Source organism: Pteropus vampyrus, unplaced genomic scaffold, assembly GCF_000151845.1.
Source record: "Pteropus vampyrus isolate Shadow unplaced genomic scaffold, Pvam_2.0 Scaffold545, whole genome shotgun sequence".
NCBI lineage: Eukaryota > Metazoa > Chordata > Mammalia > Chiroptera > Pteropodidae > Pteropus > Pteropus vampyrus.
Window position 1 is genome coordinate 636,723 of NW_011889326.1, and position 21,104 is coordinate 657,826.

At 32.4% G+C, this 21,104-nt stretch overlaps 1 protein-coding gene across 6 annotated transcripts in view; it reads left to right on the forward strand.

Moving 5' to 3' along the window:
- MON2 (MON2 homolog, regulator of endosome-to-Golgi trafficking) overlaps positions 1 to 21,104 on the forward strand; it is a 107,705-nt gene that overhangs the window by 76,873 nt on the left and 9,728 nt on the right. For 5 of the 6 annotated variants that reach the window (XM_011383841.2, XM_011383843.2, XM_023525260.1 and 2 more), the window contains 6 exons: positions 1,653 to 1,796; positions 2,418 to 2,435; positions 2,723 to 2,851; positions 6,632 to 6,822; positions 17,086 to 17,146; positions 18,291 to 18,414. In XM_011383841.2, the coding sequence (XP_011382143.1) occupies positions 1,653 to 1,796; positions 2,418 to 2,435; positions 2,723 to 2,851; positions 6,632 to 6,822; positions 17,086 to 17,146; positions 18,291 to 18,414 (667 nt within the window). The remainder of the gene's footprint in view (positions 1 to 1,652; positions 1,797 to 2,417; positions 2,436 to 2,722; positions 2,852 to 6,631; positions 6,823 to 17,085; positions 17,147 to 18,290; positions 18,415 to 21,104) is intronic. The other variant, XM_011383842.2, reaches the window with a different exon arrangement.

A 21,104-nucleotide genomic window follows, 5' to 3' on the forward strand; every position in this document is an offset into this window, starting at 1 on the left:
ATTTGTTATCAAGTTCATACTATAGGTTTTTTGATATACAGACTTCAGAATATTGAAGAAAAGCCAATAATAACTTTTTCTTGGATGGAATTTGTTGTAAAAAAAAAAGTCGACTATATTTTGCATTTTGTGATCCCTATAATCTATAACGCTATGTTTTCTTTTTGTAAAGGACCACAAAAATCAAAATATGTAGTCAAAGTCATTATTTGGTCCTAAGATATTTCCAGAGAAATTGTGATACTTAGTTTTCCAAGGTATCTACACAGTTGTTTTTTTTTTTTCCCCAGTTATCAAAAAAAAATTCATTTAGGATAATTGTCTCTTTTCTACAGTAATTACTACTTCTCTACTTCTAAGATTTAAGACTCAGCAAGATGTTAATAAAAAAGATGAAGCTATTAGAAGCTAGTCAGTAGAGAGAATTTTTTAGGCTGTATACTATTCAAGTTCTCTATTCAATATTTCTGGCAAGAAAAAAACATAAATATTGAAAGATAGGGTTAGAGATCTTTATTTTTTTACATTATAATTATATGATGATCTTATTTAGGTATGGGCAGCACTTTGCTTATCCACTTTCTATCCCAGGATAGTTTTATATAAAATTTCAGTTACAGCTAAATGGCTACATCTTTGAGGGAAAATAAAACTAATCTAATTATTATATGACATTAAAAAAGCCATGAATTGCATAAAAATATAAATGTTGTAAACATCTTTTAAAAGAAATTCCTTAAAAATTTGATTTAGTATTTTGAGGGTACCTAAAGTGTAGATAGAGTAATCATGGTTTTTGTTGTATAGAGCATAGTATATTTTAGACATTCTATAAAAAATATCATTAAATATTTTTCCCACAGAGAAAAATAAACACTAAAACAAGAAAATATGAAAGGATGAGAAGATATATTTGTGGCTAGGAAAAAAGAAATAAGATTTATTTTAAGTACTTTCGACATATTTGAATTGGTAATTAAAATTTGTGATGTCAAGATGTGCATTTTATTCTGTTTTGTCAAATTATTTGTAGCAATGAGTTTAATTTCTATAAAGACATTTTAACTTTTTTAAATCAAATGTATATATTTAGATACATTAGATATTATTAAATATAGATTACCTTGTAAAAAATTAACATACGCACTTCTTTTAGAAACAAATTTTCATACATGATTTATTTTCCCAATTGTAATGCACATGATTATTTATTAAAGTAAGTGGACCAAGTGTGGTGCAGAAATCAGCTGTGTCTTCAGTGAACCGATCTCATCCCTTAGATAGAAGTCAATAAAATCTTGATCAGTGAAGCATTCTCAATGGTTTGATGACTGTATTACTGAACAAATGATCAAACTGTAGAACCTCGAGACTGCCTGGGACTTCTCTTTAAGTGCTTACCCTTTTTCCAGTCTGTTAATTAATAAATCACTTTTTATTAACATGTTTTAGTTGATTAATACATTTAGCTTATACTTTATTCAATAATAGTTTAAAGTAGCTTAAATACCCCTGAAAGCTTATAAAAGATTGTATAATACTTAGGTAAAATAGATAGTCTTTAAGAGTCTTTATTTAAACAAATGTGCATAATAGTAAAGAACTTAATGAAGTTCAGATTACGCAATCTACTCTTTATTTTGCTTTTATAGGCTATCTGCGTAGGTCCAGAAAACATGCAGATAATGTATCCAGCTATATTTGACCAGTTATTGGCATTTGTAGAATTTTCCTGTAAACCTCCACAGTATGGACAGCTGGAAACAAAGCACATTGCAAATGCAAAATATAATCAGGTAATTTACTCTAAATTACATTTACTCTTTAAGATTTCATGGCTTATAAATACAAGTCAGTTTCGCTTAAGACGGACTCTGATTAAGAAATTTTTCATTCAAGAATAGACTTTCATATGTCTATAAACAGTTTAAGCTGAAAAGAAATGCTACTTGGAATCTTTTCTGTGTTTCTTTTTTTCTTATTTTTCTGATTTTTGTTTCCCAAGTGGTTCTCTAGGAAGTTTGGCCTTTCATGTTACTCTGTAGTACATCTTTCTTCAAAGTTCCTTTCTTGGCTGCCCCATCCCACTACAAAATGGCTTCTAAATCCCTAAACCTAATCTTACCTAAAATGGATATATGCAATGCAAAATGAAGATATCTACGTATACTAAATAAGATATTGTCTACTACTGGTGTGAAATTTAGTTGGATTTTTCATAAAAGAATTTTATAGCCATAAATGCCAAATTGTAACTTTGTTTTGGCTTAGAGGAAAGTAAATTTCTGAATGCATGCACATGCTGATTTTGTTCACACAACATAAAAATTATAATTTTACATAGTCCGAAAAGTAGTTTTAATGTGTATTAACTTTTCTCATTCTATTTGTCTTGCAACACAATGGAATCACAATAGATCCAACTATTTGCACCGGTGAGTTAAATTTCCTAAAATTGTCCTAACCTATTGGCAACAAATAAAGTACATCTTTCCCAGTTCTTGTTAGAATGCTCTTATGTGCTTTTCCCAGTAGTTTTAACTTTTGCCTGGCTGAAAATTATTTCATGAAATATATATCTCATTGAAAACTTTGCATGCAATATAATCTGACCCAAACCAAGGCCTGAACTTTAAGACAAAGAAGCTTTCTCTTCGAAAACAATATGATTTCCTTTAATCTCATATACTTTTAACTTCATGTGAAAAATATTACTTTCTAGGCGGAATGGGTAGCCTTGAATTATGTACCGTTTGCTGAAAGGTCTTTAGAAGTAGTTGTGGATTTATACCAAAAAACAGCCTGTCACAAAGCGGTGGTGAATGAGAAAGTGCTCCAGAATATTATTAAGGTATCTCTTTTTAAAAAAATTTCTATACTTTCATTTGATGATAACAGTGTTATTGAAATTACTGTTTAGGTAATAATATATCATCATATTGAGATAAGTGGAAAATATGGATATTATTTATAATAGTGACTTTCTTCCAACATTCATGGTTAGCCATTTTTTTAGAAGGCTGTTTTTCTAAAGTATGAGAATCTTTTTTTAATGAAAAATATTGTAAAGTAAGTATGCGTTATATTTTTTACAATTCTTAAGTCAATGAGGATCCTGGTCCTTAGGATATAGTACCTCTCATACTTCGGGGTTGATGAGCATTCAGAGAGAAATCCACAAAACAGTCCATTGATTTAACTGATCACGTATACTGTCTACCTATAGTCATTTTTAAATCTCATCTCTGTTGACCATATCCCCTTCCTCCAAAGCTTCTTTCTTTCTTTTTTTTTTTTTTCTCTATTTTGAAGGACAGACTTAAGCTTTGCTCTTCTCCTAACACATGCTCTGTATATATTGAACAAACACAGGCCAGTATGAACAGTCTTTCCTCAAGGAAGAAGGCCTTTCTCTTTTCCTTTCTTTGTGCCCATCCTTTCCTCTTCCCAAACTTTTTTTTTTTTTTTTTTTTTTTTTTTTCTCTATTTTGAAGGACAGACTTAAGCTTTGCTCTTCTCCTAACACATGCTCTGTATATACTGAACAAACACAGGCCAGTATGAACAGTCTTTCCTCAAGGAAGAAGGCCTTTCTCTTTTCCTTTCTTTGTGCCCATCCTTTCCTCTTCCCACCTTTCTTTGTTGGTGATTCTTTCCTTCATTTTTCTTTCAGCCTCTTATACTTCATTCCGAAAAGATGGTTAAACCTTTTAAAGAAGAACTTTCTCTCAATTTACTTTCTACTCAATTTGCCATCTTCTTTCAACTTTACTTCTGAACTCCATTAAATAGCTCGTGGCCTTCACAGCCGCCAGTCATTCTTGACCTGTTGCATGCTGGCTTACTTGTGTATTATGTTACAGAAGCTACTTATTTAAAATTACAGAAGACCAAATCTTATTTAAAATTACAGAAGACCAAATCTTCAAGTCCTAAGCTGTCTTCTAATTCTTCATCTTCCCTATAACATGGTACTGCCCTTGTCTTAAAACTTTCTTCTCTTGACTTTTGTTGTACTTCTTTCTACCCCTCACCACTCACACCATCACAGCTGTCCTCTGTATCCTCATTTATTGGGAATATTTTTAATCATCTCTGTTACCAGGTATTAACTATATAGTAACGATTAAAAGTGAATAAGATTAATTCTTACATTTCATAATTCAGTATGGGGAATAAAGATAACAAATAATACTATGGTATGTTAAGTGCTAAGTGACAACCTCAACGTGGAGGCACCTTTGCATTCATATAGACCTAGCTTAGAATAGTGCACTGCAATTTACTTGCTGTACTATGATTTGGGGGAAATAAACTGGTCCCAGAGTGTTTCTTATCTGTAAAAGAAGTGTAATACCAATACCACTTACATGTCTTAACTAAAAAGAGAATCAACTGAGAAATATAACAGTATTTTCTAAGTAGTCTGCTGAATAAAAAGTTCCTCTCATAGACAAGTAACTAAACCGCCTAGGAGATTTTGGCAAGGATTAACAGAAGTGACACTTAAAAGAGTAATAGAGTTTGGTAGATAAAAGGAGAAAGAGGTATTTGTAGGTAAACTAAGCAGCATAAAATATCATGGTATATTTTAAACAAATGTCGAGGAATCCAGTTTAGGGAGGTGACAGACTAGAATAAGTCTGAAAAGGTAGCTATAGGTTTTATTCATAAGGAATCAGACTTTATTCTTTAACCATTTGAAGGATTAAACATTGAATAGTTACATGAATCAGTTTGCATTTTTAAAGGAATTAAATATTCCTTTCTGTACTCCCAAATACTTTGTTTATGCCACTTACTACACTGTATTGTGGTTAATTGGACAAGGCTCTTCCTTTCTCAAAAAGTGAGCTTTGTGACAGCAGGAACTGAATTTCTCAGTTCCACATACATTTACTGAGTATTCACTATATTCCAATCCCTATATTAATTGCTTAAATATTTAAAAAAACTAAAATGTATAAATTGAATAGATCTGCTGTGTTTAACATTTCCTTGATTTCAGTAAAATACTCACTGCAGGAATAAACCATACTTTTATCTAACCTTGAGTTAATGAAATGTTAACTTAGAACAGTGGTCTTTGTATAATTTAGTTTTCTTTGTTTGCAAATGACTTACATTTAGAATCTGACTAGCTTTAACAATAAAAAGGATTTATTGGTGTGCTTAGTTGGAAAATTCAGAGATGGAAGGCTTTAGGATTGTTTGATTCAGTGATTCAGCAGTTATCACCGAAACCCAAATTTTTTTCTCTGTGCCTGCTTGCTAAGATTGACTGCATCTTCACTGTGTTGTTTTTTTTCTTATAGTTTTGGCTAAAAAAAGGATTATATGTCCAGTGTGTGCGCACTTCTATTACATTATTATTAATTTCCTTAAATTAACCTTAAGTGGACTAGCTTTAGTTCCATGTCTAATTTTAAACCAGTGATTGTAGCCAGGGAAATGGAGTAGACTGGTTTAATAAGCTAATCATCTCTTTACCCTAATTCCCAATCGGAAATGGGGTCAGCTTCCCCAAAGCAATGTGAAGGGGAAAGGGATAAATAGATTCTGGATAAGCTAATCATCTGTTCGTGGAGGTCCATTTCATGCTAATATGTAATGGTTTATATGTGCACTTTGTGAGTACTCAGTAATAATTTGTGTGGAGGATGATGAAATTGGGTTTTATATTCACTCCATAACATTAAAATATGAAAATTTATCTCTTTACTCTTTATCTTTCTCTGACTAGAATTGTTATATAAAAGCAGAATTTTCAGTCTAATTCAAATTAGCTGATAGTACGTGGGTACTATTAATTGATGATACTCTAGGATAACTCTGTGTGATAGTTTGGTGAGTCCAGTCTTCTAGTTGCTGCATAGACTTATGACCAGGGGAATCCATTCTGAATCACCAAATTAGTTCTTCAGTGGTTAACAATAACCTGTCTCAAAAGTTGACCAATTAAAAGGAGGTCTCAACATCTTAGTCACTATAGCTCAGATGTTCTACTCCTGTATCCTCAAGGGTTAAAGATAAACCATCTTTTTGAATTTGCAGGTTTACTAAAACATTTGGAAAAGGTACATTAAAATGTTAAAACAAAATTTACTGAACTTTAGAGATAAAACATGAGACTTCAGATTAATGATGCTTAAGCTACATTTATTCTCCCCTAACCATTAGTGGAAAAATGTAAGCAGTATTGATCTTTCTTGGATGGAAGAACTCCATCAGTCAAATTATTTTAGGCTGGAAGAACTATGGTAGAATGTTTTAATTCCATAACATTAAGCTGAGAGAAGCTACAAATTTGTAAATTTCCTACTCTTACGCTTAACTTTTCAATAACATCCTTATCTTTTATGATGAGAAACTGAGGTTCAAAGGTTGTTATTTATTCGGAGTCATTGCTTATAAAATGGAGATAGTATTTTAAAGTATATCTTTCTAGGCAGTAGGATTTGAGGACCGTGACTGAGAATTGGTCTTTCTAGAAAATAACATCCTTTTTTCCATTAAAATGCCTATGCTATTATTTTTTTTCTCTCTGCTATTGTTTTTTTTTTTTAAGTATTTAAAGTGGTGTTTATATGTTTTGATTAATACTTATTTTAAACTGTCTTTATTTTAACAGACCCTTAGGGTTCCTCTCAGTTTGAAGTATTCCTGCCCTTCTGAAAGCACATGGAAACTAGCAGTATCTTCTCTCCTCAAAGTTCTTTCTATTGGGCTACCTGTTGCCCGGCAGCATGCTTCTTCTGGAAAATTTGACAGTATGTGGCCAGAACTAGCCAACACTTTTGAAGACTTTCTCTTTACTAAAAGGTCAGCTCATTTATTTTTGCAATTAGGACAGTCTTTGAAGAATTGCAATTTATACCTTTAATTGCTTTAAAAACAGTATTTCTAATTATTCATTAACAAAGTAATTGATTATGAAGATTGCTGGATTGTATACAAATCACAACTGCATTAGGCATTTATCTGTTGGATACATCACCTGCGAACAATGGAGATTTTTACTCTGTGTATAGTGGTTTTGCTCGTCAGATAGGAATCGCTATATGAATGGTTTTGACTGGATGAAGCTAAGAAGATCCGTTTTTTAAACTGGGTAGTTATTTGTATTACAAGAGTAAAACAATTTCAGAAATCAATGTTCCGTTAGAATAAATAGGACCAGGGTCAATAATGATTGGCTCTTTAAGGTGTTTAGGTTTGGAAATTCCTCAAAAAATTAAAAATGAAAGTATAGTAGTGCCCCCTTATCCACAGAGATATAGTCTAAGACCCCCAGCTGGATGCCCAAAACCACAGGTGGTGTACACTACATTTTTTTTCCTGTACATACATACCTATGACAAAGTTTATCAGTTAGGCACAGTAAGAGATTAACAGAAATAATTAATAATAAAATAGAACAATTATAACAATATACTGAAATAATAGTTATGTGAATGTGGTTTAAAAAAAGGATGTTGAGGTTTAGCAAAGAAAAATGGAATTTTCATTGTATGATATCCTACTGAGGGCATAGGTTAAGGATGTTATTTTGATCCCTCACTAAGTGAGAATAGAATAATTGGAATACAGACTAAATTTTTTGAATGAGAAATCTACTGTGGTCCATCTAGAGCAGTACTATCCAATACAGTAGTCACTAGCTGCAAGTAATTTTAAGTAAAATTAAAAATTCAGTTCTTTAGTCTCACTAGCCAGATTTCAAGTTCTCATTGACATGTGTGGCTAGTGGCTGTCATGTTGGACTGTGCAGATTATTGAACATTTCTGTCATCACAGAAAGTTCCTTTGGTCAGCACTGATCTAAAATGTGATGTTTTACTAATGATGGACTTACCTATAATAGCTGTGATAGCCAGATAGTCTTCAGTTCTACAACTTAATTTTCTTTTGTGCTATGGTATTGAAATTCTGTGACAACAAAAATTTTCTATTTTTATATACATTAATCACTTTTTAAAACTATAAATGATAAACATACAATGCACTGCTATGTAATCATTTAAATTAGTTTTAAACTATTTAAATTATGCATTTGATATACTTTGAGAAAAATACTACATTGGCACATTGATAATTGTTAGATGAATCTACAACAGAACGATTTAACTGTAGAGATTCTACCTTTCTAATATTGTTCAGTTATTCAGTAAAGTTGCAGCGTGCAGAAGGATTAACTTACATTTTTTACTATAAAACCTTATCTGATATTTCAGAATTGAAACTAATGATGTGTATGATTCTAATTTCTGTTTCTGAAAATGGTCAGACTTTGTTTTGCTATCTTATATATTTCTTACCTTTAGAAATTTTATTGCTATTAATGCAAACATACTCTTTGTATTTGAATGAAAATTATAGGGACTCAAAGAATAGTCAAATATCTTATGTTTTTATCTTTAAAATAACCCTGAAAATATTAGTTCCTTTATGGACTTCATTGTCCAAATCACTGTGTTAATTTATATAAAGCAAATAGATTTAGTAATTTAAACTTTCCTCTTTGTTCCCCAGTTATCTGTCTGTGAATATTGTTCTATTAATAAATTGAATAAGCTTTTTTCTTAAAAAAACAGGTAACATTGGTTTATAACATTATATATATTTCAGGTGTACAACATTATAATTTGATATGTGTATATCCTATAGCATGCTTATCACCAAAAATATAGTTTCCGTCTGTAACCATACATTTGACCCTTTTTACATTTTGTTGTCCCCCCACCTTCCTTCCCCTCTAATAACCATCAATCTGTTGTCCTTACCTATGAGTTTACTTTTCTTGTTCGTTTGTTGTTTCTCTTTTTTCTTTATACTCCACATGAGTGAAATCATATAATTTTTGTCTTTTTCTGACTTATCTTACTTAGCATAATACCCCCAAGTCCATCCATATTGTCACAAATGACAATATTTTATCTTTTTTATGGCTGAATAGTATTTCATTATGTATTTACATACACCAAATTTTCTTTATCCAATCATCCATCGATGGATGCAGGTTATTTCCAAATCTGGCCTATTATAAATATAGGTGCCTGTATCTTTTCAAATTTGTGTTTTCATATTCCTCAGACAAATACCCACAAGTAGAATAGCTGGATCATATAGTAGTGCTAGTCTTAATTTTTTGAGGCACCTCCATACTGTTTTTCATAGTGGCTGCACCAATTTACAATCCCACTAACAGTGTGTGAGGGTTCCCTTTTTTCCATATCCTCTCCAACACTTGTTATTTCTTGTCTTTTTGAGAAAAGCCATTTTAACAGGTATGAGGTGATGTCTCATTGTAGCTTTGATTTGCATTTCCCTAATTAGTGATGTTGAACATCTTTTCATATACCTGTTGGCCATATGTATGTCTTCCTTGGAAAAATGTCTATTCAGAGCCTCTGCTTATTTTTTAATTGTTTGAGAGGTGGAGGGAATGGTCTAGCATTGCTAGAGTTCATGATATATTTTTGGATATTAACTCTTTATCAGAAATATCATTTAAAAATATCTTCTATTCAGTTGGTTGCTTTTTCATTTTGTTGATGGTTTCCTTTGCTGTGCAGCTTTTTATTAGTTTGATGTCCCATTTTGTTTTTGTTTTTGTTTCCCTTGCTCTTAAAGTCAAATCCACCAAAATGTTGCTAACCGATGTCCAGGAATAGGGACAATGTTGTCTTCTATATATCTTATGGTTTCAGGTCTTATATCAAGTCTTTAAACCATTTTGAGTTAATTTCTCTGTATGGTGTAAGGTAGTGGTCTAGTTTCATTCTTTTACATGTGGATGTTCAGTTTTTCCAGCACCATTTAATGAAGAGACTTTCTCTACTCTCTGTTCTTGGCCTCCTTGTTGTAAATTAGTTGTCTGTACATGTGTGGGTTTATTTCTGGGCTCTCAATTTTTTTCCATTGGCCTGTGTGTCTTTTTTTTCTGTCGATACTATGCTGTTTGGATTACTATAGCTTTGTAGTATAGTTTGAAATCAGGTAGTGTGAAACCTTTGGTTTTGTTCATTTTCTCAAGATTGCTTCGGTTATTTGGGGTCTTTAGTGGTTCCATACAAATTTGAGGATTTTTTTTGTTCCATTTCTGTGAAAAATCCCACTGGGATTTTGATAAGGATTTCACTGCACCTATAAATTGCTTTGGGGTGATATGGACATTTTAACATTGTCAGTTCTTCCAATTCCTGAGCATGGAATATCTTTTCATTTCTTTGTTTCTTCAGTTTCTTTCATCAGTGTCATTCATAGTTTTCAGGATACAGGTCTTTTACTTACTTTGTTAAATTTATTCTTTGATATTGTATTTTTTTGTTACAATTGTAAATGAGATTCTTTTCTTGATTTCTCTTTCTCTGATAGTTTGTTATGAGTGTATAGAAACAACAGATTTTTATATATTGATTTTATACCCCACAACTTTATACATTTACTATTCCTAATAGTTTTTGGTGGAGTCTTTAGAGTTTTCTATATATAAAACCATATCATTCACAAATAGTGACAGTTTTACTTCTTCCTTTCCAATTTTGATGCTTTTATTTCTTTTTCTTGCCTAATTGCTCTGGCTAGGACTTTTCAATACTATGCTGAACAAAAGTGGCAAAAATAGGCCTCTTTGTCTTGTTCTTGATCTTAAAGAAAAAGCTTCCAGTTTTTCACCATTGCTATGCTATTAGCTATGGGTTTGTCATATTTACCCTTTATTATGTTGAAGCACTTTCCTTCTATACCCATTTTATTGAAAGTTTTTATAAATGAAAGTTGAATCTTGTGAGATGCTTTTTCTGGAGCTATCGAGATGATCATATGATTTTTATCCTTCATCTTGTTCATATGGTGTATCATGTTGATTGATTTGCGGTTGTTGAACTATCCTTGCTTCTCTGGAATAAATCCCACCTGATTATGGTGTGATTTTTGTTTCGTGGTTACCATGAATGAGGTTTATATAAAATGAAGATAAAATAGTCTTTTTTCTTCTGCTAGCATGTTATATTCATTTGCCTCTACAAGTTTTGTTCTTTCCTTCCTCCCCGTTTTTTTAAATTGTCACTAATAATCCTTATTTTTTTATGTTGTATGTTCAGCTACTTGTTATTTTTAATGCTCTTTTTCCTTTAACTTTTATGCTATAATTCAGTATCTCACACTCTAGTCTGTAATAGAGTTGCAATTTTCTGATTCTGTCTGTCTCTCACCCTACTCAAAGTTTTGTATACTTTTGCCTTTTCATTTCCAGTAGAACTGCTCCTTTAAACATTTCTTGTAAGGCAGATTTTGAAGTGGTGAACTCTTTCAGCTTTTCTCTGGGAAAGCCTTTATTTCTCCTTCCTATCTAAAAGATAAGTTTGCTGGATATATTATTCTTGTCTGACATTTTTTATCTTTCATTATTTTGAATGTCATTCCACTCTCTCCTAGCATGTAGAGTATCTGCTGAGAAATCTGATGATAGTGTGATGGGGGTTCCATTATAGGTTACTATCTTCTTTTCTCTGGCTGTCTTAAGAATTCTTCTTCTTCTTTTTTTTTTTTATCATTGACTTTTAGATAATTTTAATATAATGTATCTTTGAGAAAATCTTTTTGCATTGAGATAATTAGGTGTTCTGTTAGCTTCTTGGGCTTGTATGTCCAGCTCCTTCACCAGGATTTGGAAGTTCTCATCTATTATTTCTTTAAATAGGCTCTCTGTCCCCTTTGCCTCTCTTTTCCTTCTGGGATACCCATTATCCTTTTGTTGCCCTTTCTAATGGACTTGAATAGCTCTTATAGAGTTTTTCACTTGTAAAAAGCTCAGTTTTCTCTCCTCTTCCACTTGAATTATTTGTAGATTTATAACTTCGAGCTCACTAATTCTCTTTTCTATATGGTCTGCTCTATTTCCAGTGATTTCTAATGTCATTCTTCATTTCATTTATTGAGTTCTTCAGCTACAGAATTTGGTTCTTTTATAGAGTTTCAGTCTCTTTGCTAAAGTACTCCTGTTATTTAATTGTATTCCTGAGCTTATTGAACTGCCTTTCTAAGTTTTTTTGTATCTTGTTTAGTTTCTTTATGACAGCTATTCTGAATTGTCTGTCATTTAGATAACAATCTTTTGTGGCTTTGAGTTTGGTTTCTGGAGAATTGTCATTTTCTTTTTGTGATACTGTGTTACCATGCTTATTCATGGTGCTTTATAGGTATTCCTCTGCTGGTGCATTTGAAGTAGCAAATGCCTTTCTTCTTTAGGTAGGTACAGCTTTAATTTTAATAATTCAGCAAGTTGATAATTAGAGGCTTTTCTTTAGTTTTCCAGTAGGTGGAGATAGAGCACAAGTTTTTGGTTTCTCTTACCTGAGCTGATTCTAGTTATATTTGAGAGCCAGAAGTTTCCACATTTTAAGTTCTCTGCCAGAGGTGTCAGATGAGCCCTCTTTGTCACTGCTTGTGCTTCTGGGGGTTGCTGGTGTGCCTTGCTGTTTTCATTGTTGTTGCATTTGTGGTTTTCCCTGCTGTTACAGGCATCACTGTTAGTGTTACAAGGATGGCCATGCCCCTGATGCATCCAGGTTGTCTGGGTCTCAGGCCATGTATGTTGGGGAGCCAGAGTCCCAAGCCCCGCCATTGCTGCTGCCTGATTTCTTGTGGCCGCTGGCACTACTTTAACCGGGTAACCAGAGATGTGTGCACCACTGCTTCAGTGACGTGGCCTTTCCACAGCCACAAGAGGGGGCTGTGTCTCTGGCGCCCACCCTGCCGAGGCTCTGGTAGGGTGTGCTAGAGTTGTGGTCCCATCTCTGCCGCTTCTGCTGAGCTCCCTAGAGCTGCGGGCTCAGCCACCATGGTTGGGGAACCGGGGTTACAGCTAACATCCCTGCCATTTCTTCAGTTCTGCCTACCTTGTGCATTCCAGTCCACCTATCTTCAGATGTACAGATGTGTGGATCTCATAGGCATCCTAATGTGTTGAGCACAGGAATCTTTGTTGAGTTATAGATGTCTCACTAGTTGTAGGTAAAGGAGAGAAAAAAGGAATCGTTTCATTTCACCATAATACTGATGTCACCTCCGAATAAGCTTTTAGATCAGTTTTGTTTTTTGTATTATTTTTGCAAGGAGTACAACTTTTTTAAGAATTTCTTTTCCTGTGGCCGAGTCCACCATCATCCTTATTCTTGAGTTTCTTGTTGAACATTCTTTATTTTCCAAACTTTGTTCTCATTTTATTAAATTCAGTTTTACACAGTGCTTTTTGTACAGGAAAGTAGACAGTGGAATCAAAGGGCCAATAATAGAGAATTTACATTTTATGTACTTTCGTATTAATGCAGTTGTAGTATAATTTCATTACAATCTTTTGCTTGACTGAGGCCCTATTTACATGAAAGAAGTGTTTTGGATATGTTGAAAAATTACATTGTTTAAGAAGTAGCTAGCATAGTGGGTAAGAATACGGACTCAGGAGCCAGACTACCTAGATTCAGATTTCACCCATACTTTGTGATGTTTTGGATAGTTTATTTTACTTTTCACTGACTTGTTTTCTTCATCTGTTCAATAGGAATAATAATGCTATCTATCTTATAGGGTTGTTGTGAGGATTAAATCACTTAAAGTAAATGAATACTCAGAATAGTGCCTGTAATGTAAGTGCTTTTAAAATGCTTTCTACCACTGTTATCCTCATTATGATGATTTCTTTCCTTTAAGAGAAACTTGACATTGTCCATGTCCTTTCCCATAAGACAGCTATGTTTTAAACTAAAAAGTTAAAGATCAAAACTCTAAATAACTGGGACCAGAAAATTTACATCTAAATTTGGAGTTTTTAATGGCTAGAAAAAGAGGTACTGAGTTCTGCTATCAAGTAACAGGGAATCAGTGTTCTAAGTTGTGGTTATTCTGGTTACAGATTTAAGCCTTCTACTACATGGAATAGTTGAAACAAACCCGATATTGAGAGGAGACATGTGGCCTACTCTTGACTCTGCCACCTACTTTCTGTTGACTTTGATCTTGTCATTTCCCCTCACTAGGCATCATTTTCTTTAATTGTAAGAAGAAATTGATTAGACTAGTTGTAAAAGTTCATGACTATTTGTATATATTTTCACATAATGTTTTACACTGAACAGCTATATGGATAAAGCCAGTTTATTTTTCATTTCATAGTCCAAAAATACTTTAAGGCTCAAATTGAAAGCTTTCATTAGTTAGTTGATACTAAAAATTAAGTGCTCACTAAGAGAACTTAAAAACCATGCATATTTTCTTTTTTCTGTTTTTGTTTTCCAAGTAACTGATTACTCTGGAAATCACAAGCTGTTAAATTTTAAATTTTATTTTATGCTACAATAGAGTGTATTCTATAACCGAAGTCCATCAGTGGTATTTTGGAATGTTGCAGAGAATAACAAAACTGTTTCCTAACTGTTTTTGGTTCGTAAGTTGCTTCCTTTGGCAAGCAGTAAAATTACAAATAAAATACAAATAAAATACAAATAAAACCAAAATCAATGAGAAGAAAGCCTTCGAACATCTTTGAGGGCTATCATAAGTAAATAGTTTAAATGAGAAGAAAAACACAATTAAAGATGAAAAAACCTAAGAGCTATAATCTGGTAGACACTGTCTATTAGGAATTCATTCAGCCAACCTCTTGAGTACCAAAACATGGTACTTGTCCTCTAGAACAGTGGTCCCCAACCTTTTTGTCACCAGGGACCAGTGCTCCTATGAGAATCTAATGCCTAATGTCTGAGATGGAGCTGAGGTGATGATGTTAGCACTGGGGAGTGGCTGCAAATACAGATGATGCTTTGCTCACTCTCTGCTCACCTCCTGCTGTACAGCCCAGTTCTTAACAGGCCGTGGAACAGTACCAGTCCGTGGCCTTGTGGTTGGGGACCCCTGCTCTAGAAGACACATGTTCTGTGGACCTTAAGTTAAAAATCACTAAGTACTACCCAAAGTAATTAAAATGAAACATATTCACACAAAAACTTATACACTAATGTTCATAGCAGAATTATCATAATAACAAAAAAAAGAAAACAGTCTCAAAGTTCATTAGCTGATGAATAGACAAATTAAATGTGGTATATCCATACAGTGGAATATTCTACCATAAAAAGGAATGGAATATTGATGCATGCGACAACATACATGAATATCGAAAACATCCTAAGTGGAAGAAATCAGAGATAAAAGGCCATATGTTATATGATCTTATTTATACAATATATCCAGAATAGGCAAATACTTAGATACAGAAAATAGATTAATGGTTGCCAGAAGTGAGAGGCGGGGAGAATGAGGTACAGGGTTTTTTTGGAGGGTGATGAAAATATTCTAGAATTAAAAGTGATGGTCATTGCACAACTTTGTGAATATACTAAAGAGCACTGAATTAAACACTTTAAAAGTGTAAATTTATGGTATGTGAATTATATTTCAATAAAATTTTTTAATGTACTGTACAGAGAGAACTAACAAAAAGTATAATACTTTATCAGTTCAAAGGCTCTTTTATTTCAAATAAGGATTAATGAAAAGAATTTTTTAAAAATCACTACTGTATTTCCCAAACTGAGAGAATTGTAAGGATCTTATATGGCTCATTTGTACCTGCAATATTGACTGTCTCCCCTTATAATATTTAGGTAACTTCTGTTAATCATCAGCATGTTTTAAAGCTCAATCAACCAATGTTTTTGTTATGCTCAAAATATCTAGTAAGGATACTAACTATAAATTAAAATACATAACCATTAGTTTGGGTTCTGAGGGCAAAATACCTAACTATGCACAATCGAATAATTTCCTGATTTTAATGATTTTAGGATTAAGAGGAGTGAATATTGCAGTTTTTAGCTTTGTATGTGACTCTGTTCCCTCATTATAAGATATTTTAAAAATACAGTTCAGTCTTTTTGATATATGATCCCAATAATATTATTAGTGTATGTTTCTAATAAGCTTTTTTTAAATTAGTAGCCAGTTGGTATTTGTACTCACGTGTGTGTGTATTTTAATACCTGTGAATAGATGAACCAAATAATACCAAGTAGAGCAAAGACAGCCTTAAATACAAAACCGTGTACTATACTTTTAAACCTAAATGTGATAATACTGTTTTTATATTTAGAATATAAAAAAGAATTTAGGCTGATATATCAGATAAGTCTAGGTTCAGATTGTGGCCATGTCATTTATTTTCTGTGTGTTCTTTTTCATGTTATTAGCCATTCTAAGCTTTGATTTCCTCTTCTGTCAATTACATACAGTAATACTACATGTGGCTACTGTGGGAACATAGTAGATAATACAAATAAAGCTCTTACTACAGTGAGGGGGGCTCCCTAATTTTTGCTGTCATTATTATTGTAATAATGATTACCATCTTATTCTCAGCTGCTTTTAAGTAGTTAATATTACACTGTTTCATAAGTTTAATACCATTTTACTCTCTTTCTTATTAAGAGCCACAGGGTCTAGAATTCACCTTGATTTCTTCAGAACTCTTGATTTCTTCTGATCTTGCTGGAACAATTTTCTGTTTTGGAAAATCTGAATCAGTTCTCTTTTTTCAGATGTTCTTTATTTTATCGTAAATAAATACATTAAAGAATGTATTTATTACAAATTAATGGTTAATGGACAGTCTCTTGAATGTGTAGTTCAGCAACTTGACTAAGACTCTCTTGAATCACTGGCAATATATGTTAATTCAGGTATCATTACAGTAGTAATTTTAGTAATTTTTGCTATGGCTGCAGATGATTTATTTTTCTTCGGTTTTGCATTCATAGTATTGAAAGAAGTTTAGTTTTATAGATTTTATTTAGTTTAGGATTGGGCCAAGTATTTTTGTAACTGGAATTTCATGTTTGTTATTAGTTTAATCATTTATACTAATAACTTTAATTAAAAATACTGTTTTTTTAAAAAATAAATGGTAATGTCCATCCTAGGTGAGAAAATATAATTTTTTGTTCATTTGAATATTGTTTCTTTTCTATTTGTATTTCCAAGAAATATTTTACCTTTAAAAATCAAGTGTTTTATTTATTTATTTTTTAGCATACCTCCAGATAACCTCTCTATTCAAGAATTTCAAAGAAATGAAAGTATTGATGTTGAGGTGAGGAAACTAAAAACATTTTCCTTTGACCGTTTGTGCAAACCACCTAATAGAAATGTTGAAACTAAAATGCTAAAAGAATAAAGTGGATAGGTTAAGCTCGAACTTAAATGCATTAAATCTCATAAAGGTTAAAGCATTGACATTTTAAAAATGACTTCGTTATATTTGTTAGCTGTGTGCTATGTGTATCTTTTCTAGATACTTAGTTGTGTCCATTTAATAATTTTAAACAGCAGTCGATTCAGTAAAATAAATCCATTAGTCAGCAAGCTTGTATTTGAGAGCTTACTCTACAGTTTGATGATTTAAATCAGATGTTTATAATTCAAATTTGTCAATGAATTGTTTAGATGTTTTCATTTTTAACCAGCCATAGTTACAGCCTCTAGAATTCTTGAAACAAATAATGAGTGTTTTTTAAAGAATATATTTTGTTGACTATGAATGGAGTTTAAAGAAGTTGTTCTTGATTATGAATTTTTTTTGTTGTCGTTGAGGGAATCATTGTTTTCATTTTTTTTTAAGTGCGATTGGGCAACTTTTAAGTAAATAAAATGAAATAAATTTATTTATAGTGTGCATAAAAAAACATGGGCATGATCATATAAACACAAAATGTTGCCTTTTGTCCCATTACTATATTAAAATTCTTGTAAACTTTTCTTTTTCTTCAAAAGGCAAAATAACACATTATATGTTAGAAATAAGCTATTAAAAAGTGAATATAACTTTTGCCATATTTTATACCTCATTTTTATGGTTCTAAAAGATTATTTAGATCTTATCTTGTTTTGGATATTTTTCATATGCTGATAAATTCATGGATAAATTTCATATGCTGACTTTTTCTCTAGAGCACTATTTGCATATACCATGTTGAAGATCAACATTTACTAAAATTGTTGCATAGTAAACAGTTTATACTATTGACTACTTTGTGATAAAGCTATTTACTAAGACAGAGGGGGAAAACAGACTAGTCATCCTCTATATTGACATTAAATGTTTGTGTACTTCTCTTAAGGAAGATTCTTTAACTGATTTTTTTAAGAAGAAAATTTAAATTTTACTTTAGAAATTATCACTTGAGTCAGTCTTTTTCAGGAAAAAGATGTATTTGAATTTGCCTCTTTTGTTTTAGGTAGTTCAGCTTATTAGTACTGAGATACTACCCTATGCCAATTTTATTCCTAAGGAATTTGTTGGTCAGATAATGACCATGCTTAACAAGGGCTCAATACATTCTCAGTCGTCTTCATTTACAGGTATGTTATTTCAGTGATTAAAAAAAAACTTTTAGTAAGTGTTGAAGTACTTTTTAAGAAGCTGACAGTAGAAATGTTTACTCCTATGATTGTGGTAAATGTAAATGAGAGAATGGCGAGGTAATTTTTAAGACTGATTTAGAACATTAAGTTGTATGAGAGGAAAATATGGTAAATATTTTGTGGACCATGGGTGATGAATTAAATTGCAAAACACTCAAGGAGTCTGCTTAATTCTTGGCAAGCTGACACAAATTACCAGTTTTGTGAAGTCATGGATTATTGGGGGAGATAATGAGTGTGTATTCTGCCACTTAGTAGTTGGTTAATTTGTCTAAGTCTGAGTTTCGTCACCTGTAAATTGAAGATATGAATACCATCCTCTCAGGACTGTAAATTGTAGAATAAATCCATTAAAAACAAAAAGATACCTTAGCATCAATTAAAGGAACTAACATTAGTGAATACCTACTATGTGTAGGGTATTATGCCAGAATGTTAGTCTCATTCCTCACAACATTTCTGTGAGGATAGGTTCTACCATATTACAGAAGGGGAAATGGGTTTAGAAATCTTGAAAAAATTGCTCACAATCTTAAGCCTGGAGGCCAAAATTCATCCTTAAAAAGAACTACATGCTTCTTTTGATTATATTATGCTACCTTATTGGGAGATGGTATACGTTGCTTTTTGCTATTATTTCTCTTTTTCTGAATCTGTACTCAAGTGTTAAGTGTAATGGTGGCTTCATAATAGGATTTTTCTGGAGGTGATTAAAAAGTTGTAACTTTGTGTCATGCGTATCCTTAATCTCTAGCGTTTACCAGGTTTAATTTGCATTAAACAGAGCTGAAGTTTAAAGAGTATAAATGTGCACAGTTTGACCACTAGATGTCTCTCATATATTGCTTACTTCACAAACTAGTTGTAGCCCAGACAATTTTTAAAACTGATCTGGTAAGGTGCAAATTTCACAAACATGAGGACCTTGGAGAAAAACATTTAAAGTTCATTTATCTTAATGTACTCAACTTTTTATTCTTGAGTATATAGGAAAAGTTTAGATACATTTTAATAAAATATACATTAAGAACGATATTTATAATCACTAGTTGTAAATATTCTAGGCTGAATATGGACTATTGGGTTATCACATATACTTTTTAGTAGTTTTCTGATGATCTCTCTTGCCATTTATACTATTAAATGTACCAAGATAAGGAAGGTACATGGATATTCTTCCAATGACTGCCATTGGACACAAACTTCTCAACTTTGAGTTTTCTTTAAACATACATACAAAGCCTTCCTTGCTAAAGAAGACCAATCTATAAACACAGAGATTCCAGTGATCATTTTTTGTCCTCTGCTTTTAAGTATGATTTGATAGCTAAAGCTCACAGATTTTAAGAAAATCCTCCGACATGAAAGAGAAAGACCAAAACAAATAAGAAGGTTGAAAGAAACTGGTAGGAAAGAGATAAGGCACAGTCATAGGAAACATTATATAAAAGGAAGCACAATTAGTATAATTAGGATGCTCAAAGAGATAAAGGATTTTATATCCATGAAACAGGAAAAATGCTATTGAAAAGGAACAATTAGAACATGAAAGAGCTCATAGAAACTAAAAGAGTGATAGCTGAAATAACAAGATCAATGAACATTTAGAAAAAAACATTAAGGAAATAACCCAGAAAGTAGAGCAAAGACGAAAAAGTGAACAGTATGAGAAGAAAGAAATAAAGTGAATCAAAGAGTCTAACATTTAACAAGAGCTCTTCCAGAAAGAAAGAATAGAGAGAAGCTAGGAGAGGAAATTTTCAAAGAAACAACACAAAGAAATAAATCTCCAGGTTAAAAATGGTCACTCAGGACCCAGAACAGTGAAAGAAAAATGACCCATGATAAGACATATCAACATGAAATATCAAAACATCTAGGTATAAAGAGAAGATCCTAAAGAGTTTCAGAAAGAAAAGAAAAAAGTTCTACACACAAGAATTATATCAAAATGACTTTGGAATTCTTAGTAGCATCATTGGAAGCTAAAAGACATTGAGGCAGTGATTTCAGAGTTATAAATGGAAAAGATTTTTAAGGAGTTTCACACTAATCTGAGTGTAGAACAATAATTCTCAAATGTCAGCATGCATCATAATCAACCCCGAGGGTAAGCTGTTGCAGGGCTGTGCCCCCAGAGTTTCTGATTCAGTAGGTCTGGAGTGAGACATGAGAGCTGCATTTCTAATAAGTTCTCTTGTGATGCTGCTAGGAACCACATTTTGAATACTGCTCTAAAATAATGACATTTACAGAAGTGCAAGGTCTCAAAAATTTTACTTCCTATTCACTCTTTCTCAGTTACAAAGGAATAAACCAAAAAATGGAGAGGGTATGAGATCTAGGAAGTAGGATATAACACAGAGAGATTAAAGACAATTCATACAGTGATGGCAAAGACTAGTTCCAGGGTATATAGTTGGTGGACAGCATTTCTAGAGAGCAACTAGCCCAGCCTGGAGCAGAGGTCAGGTCAGGCTCCAGGAAAGATGTTGCCAAGAGAGAAAAAAAAGAAAGAAAACAACAAGTGGGAGAGAAAGAGAAGGAGGGAGGGAGAGGGAAAAGAAAGAGGTAATTACAAGTTTGACAATGTAGAAAACTATTGAGAGGTATTTTGTAGTGCTGTT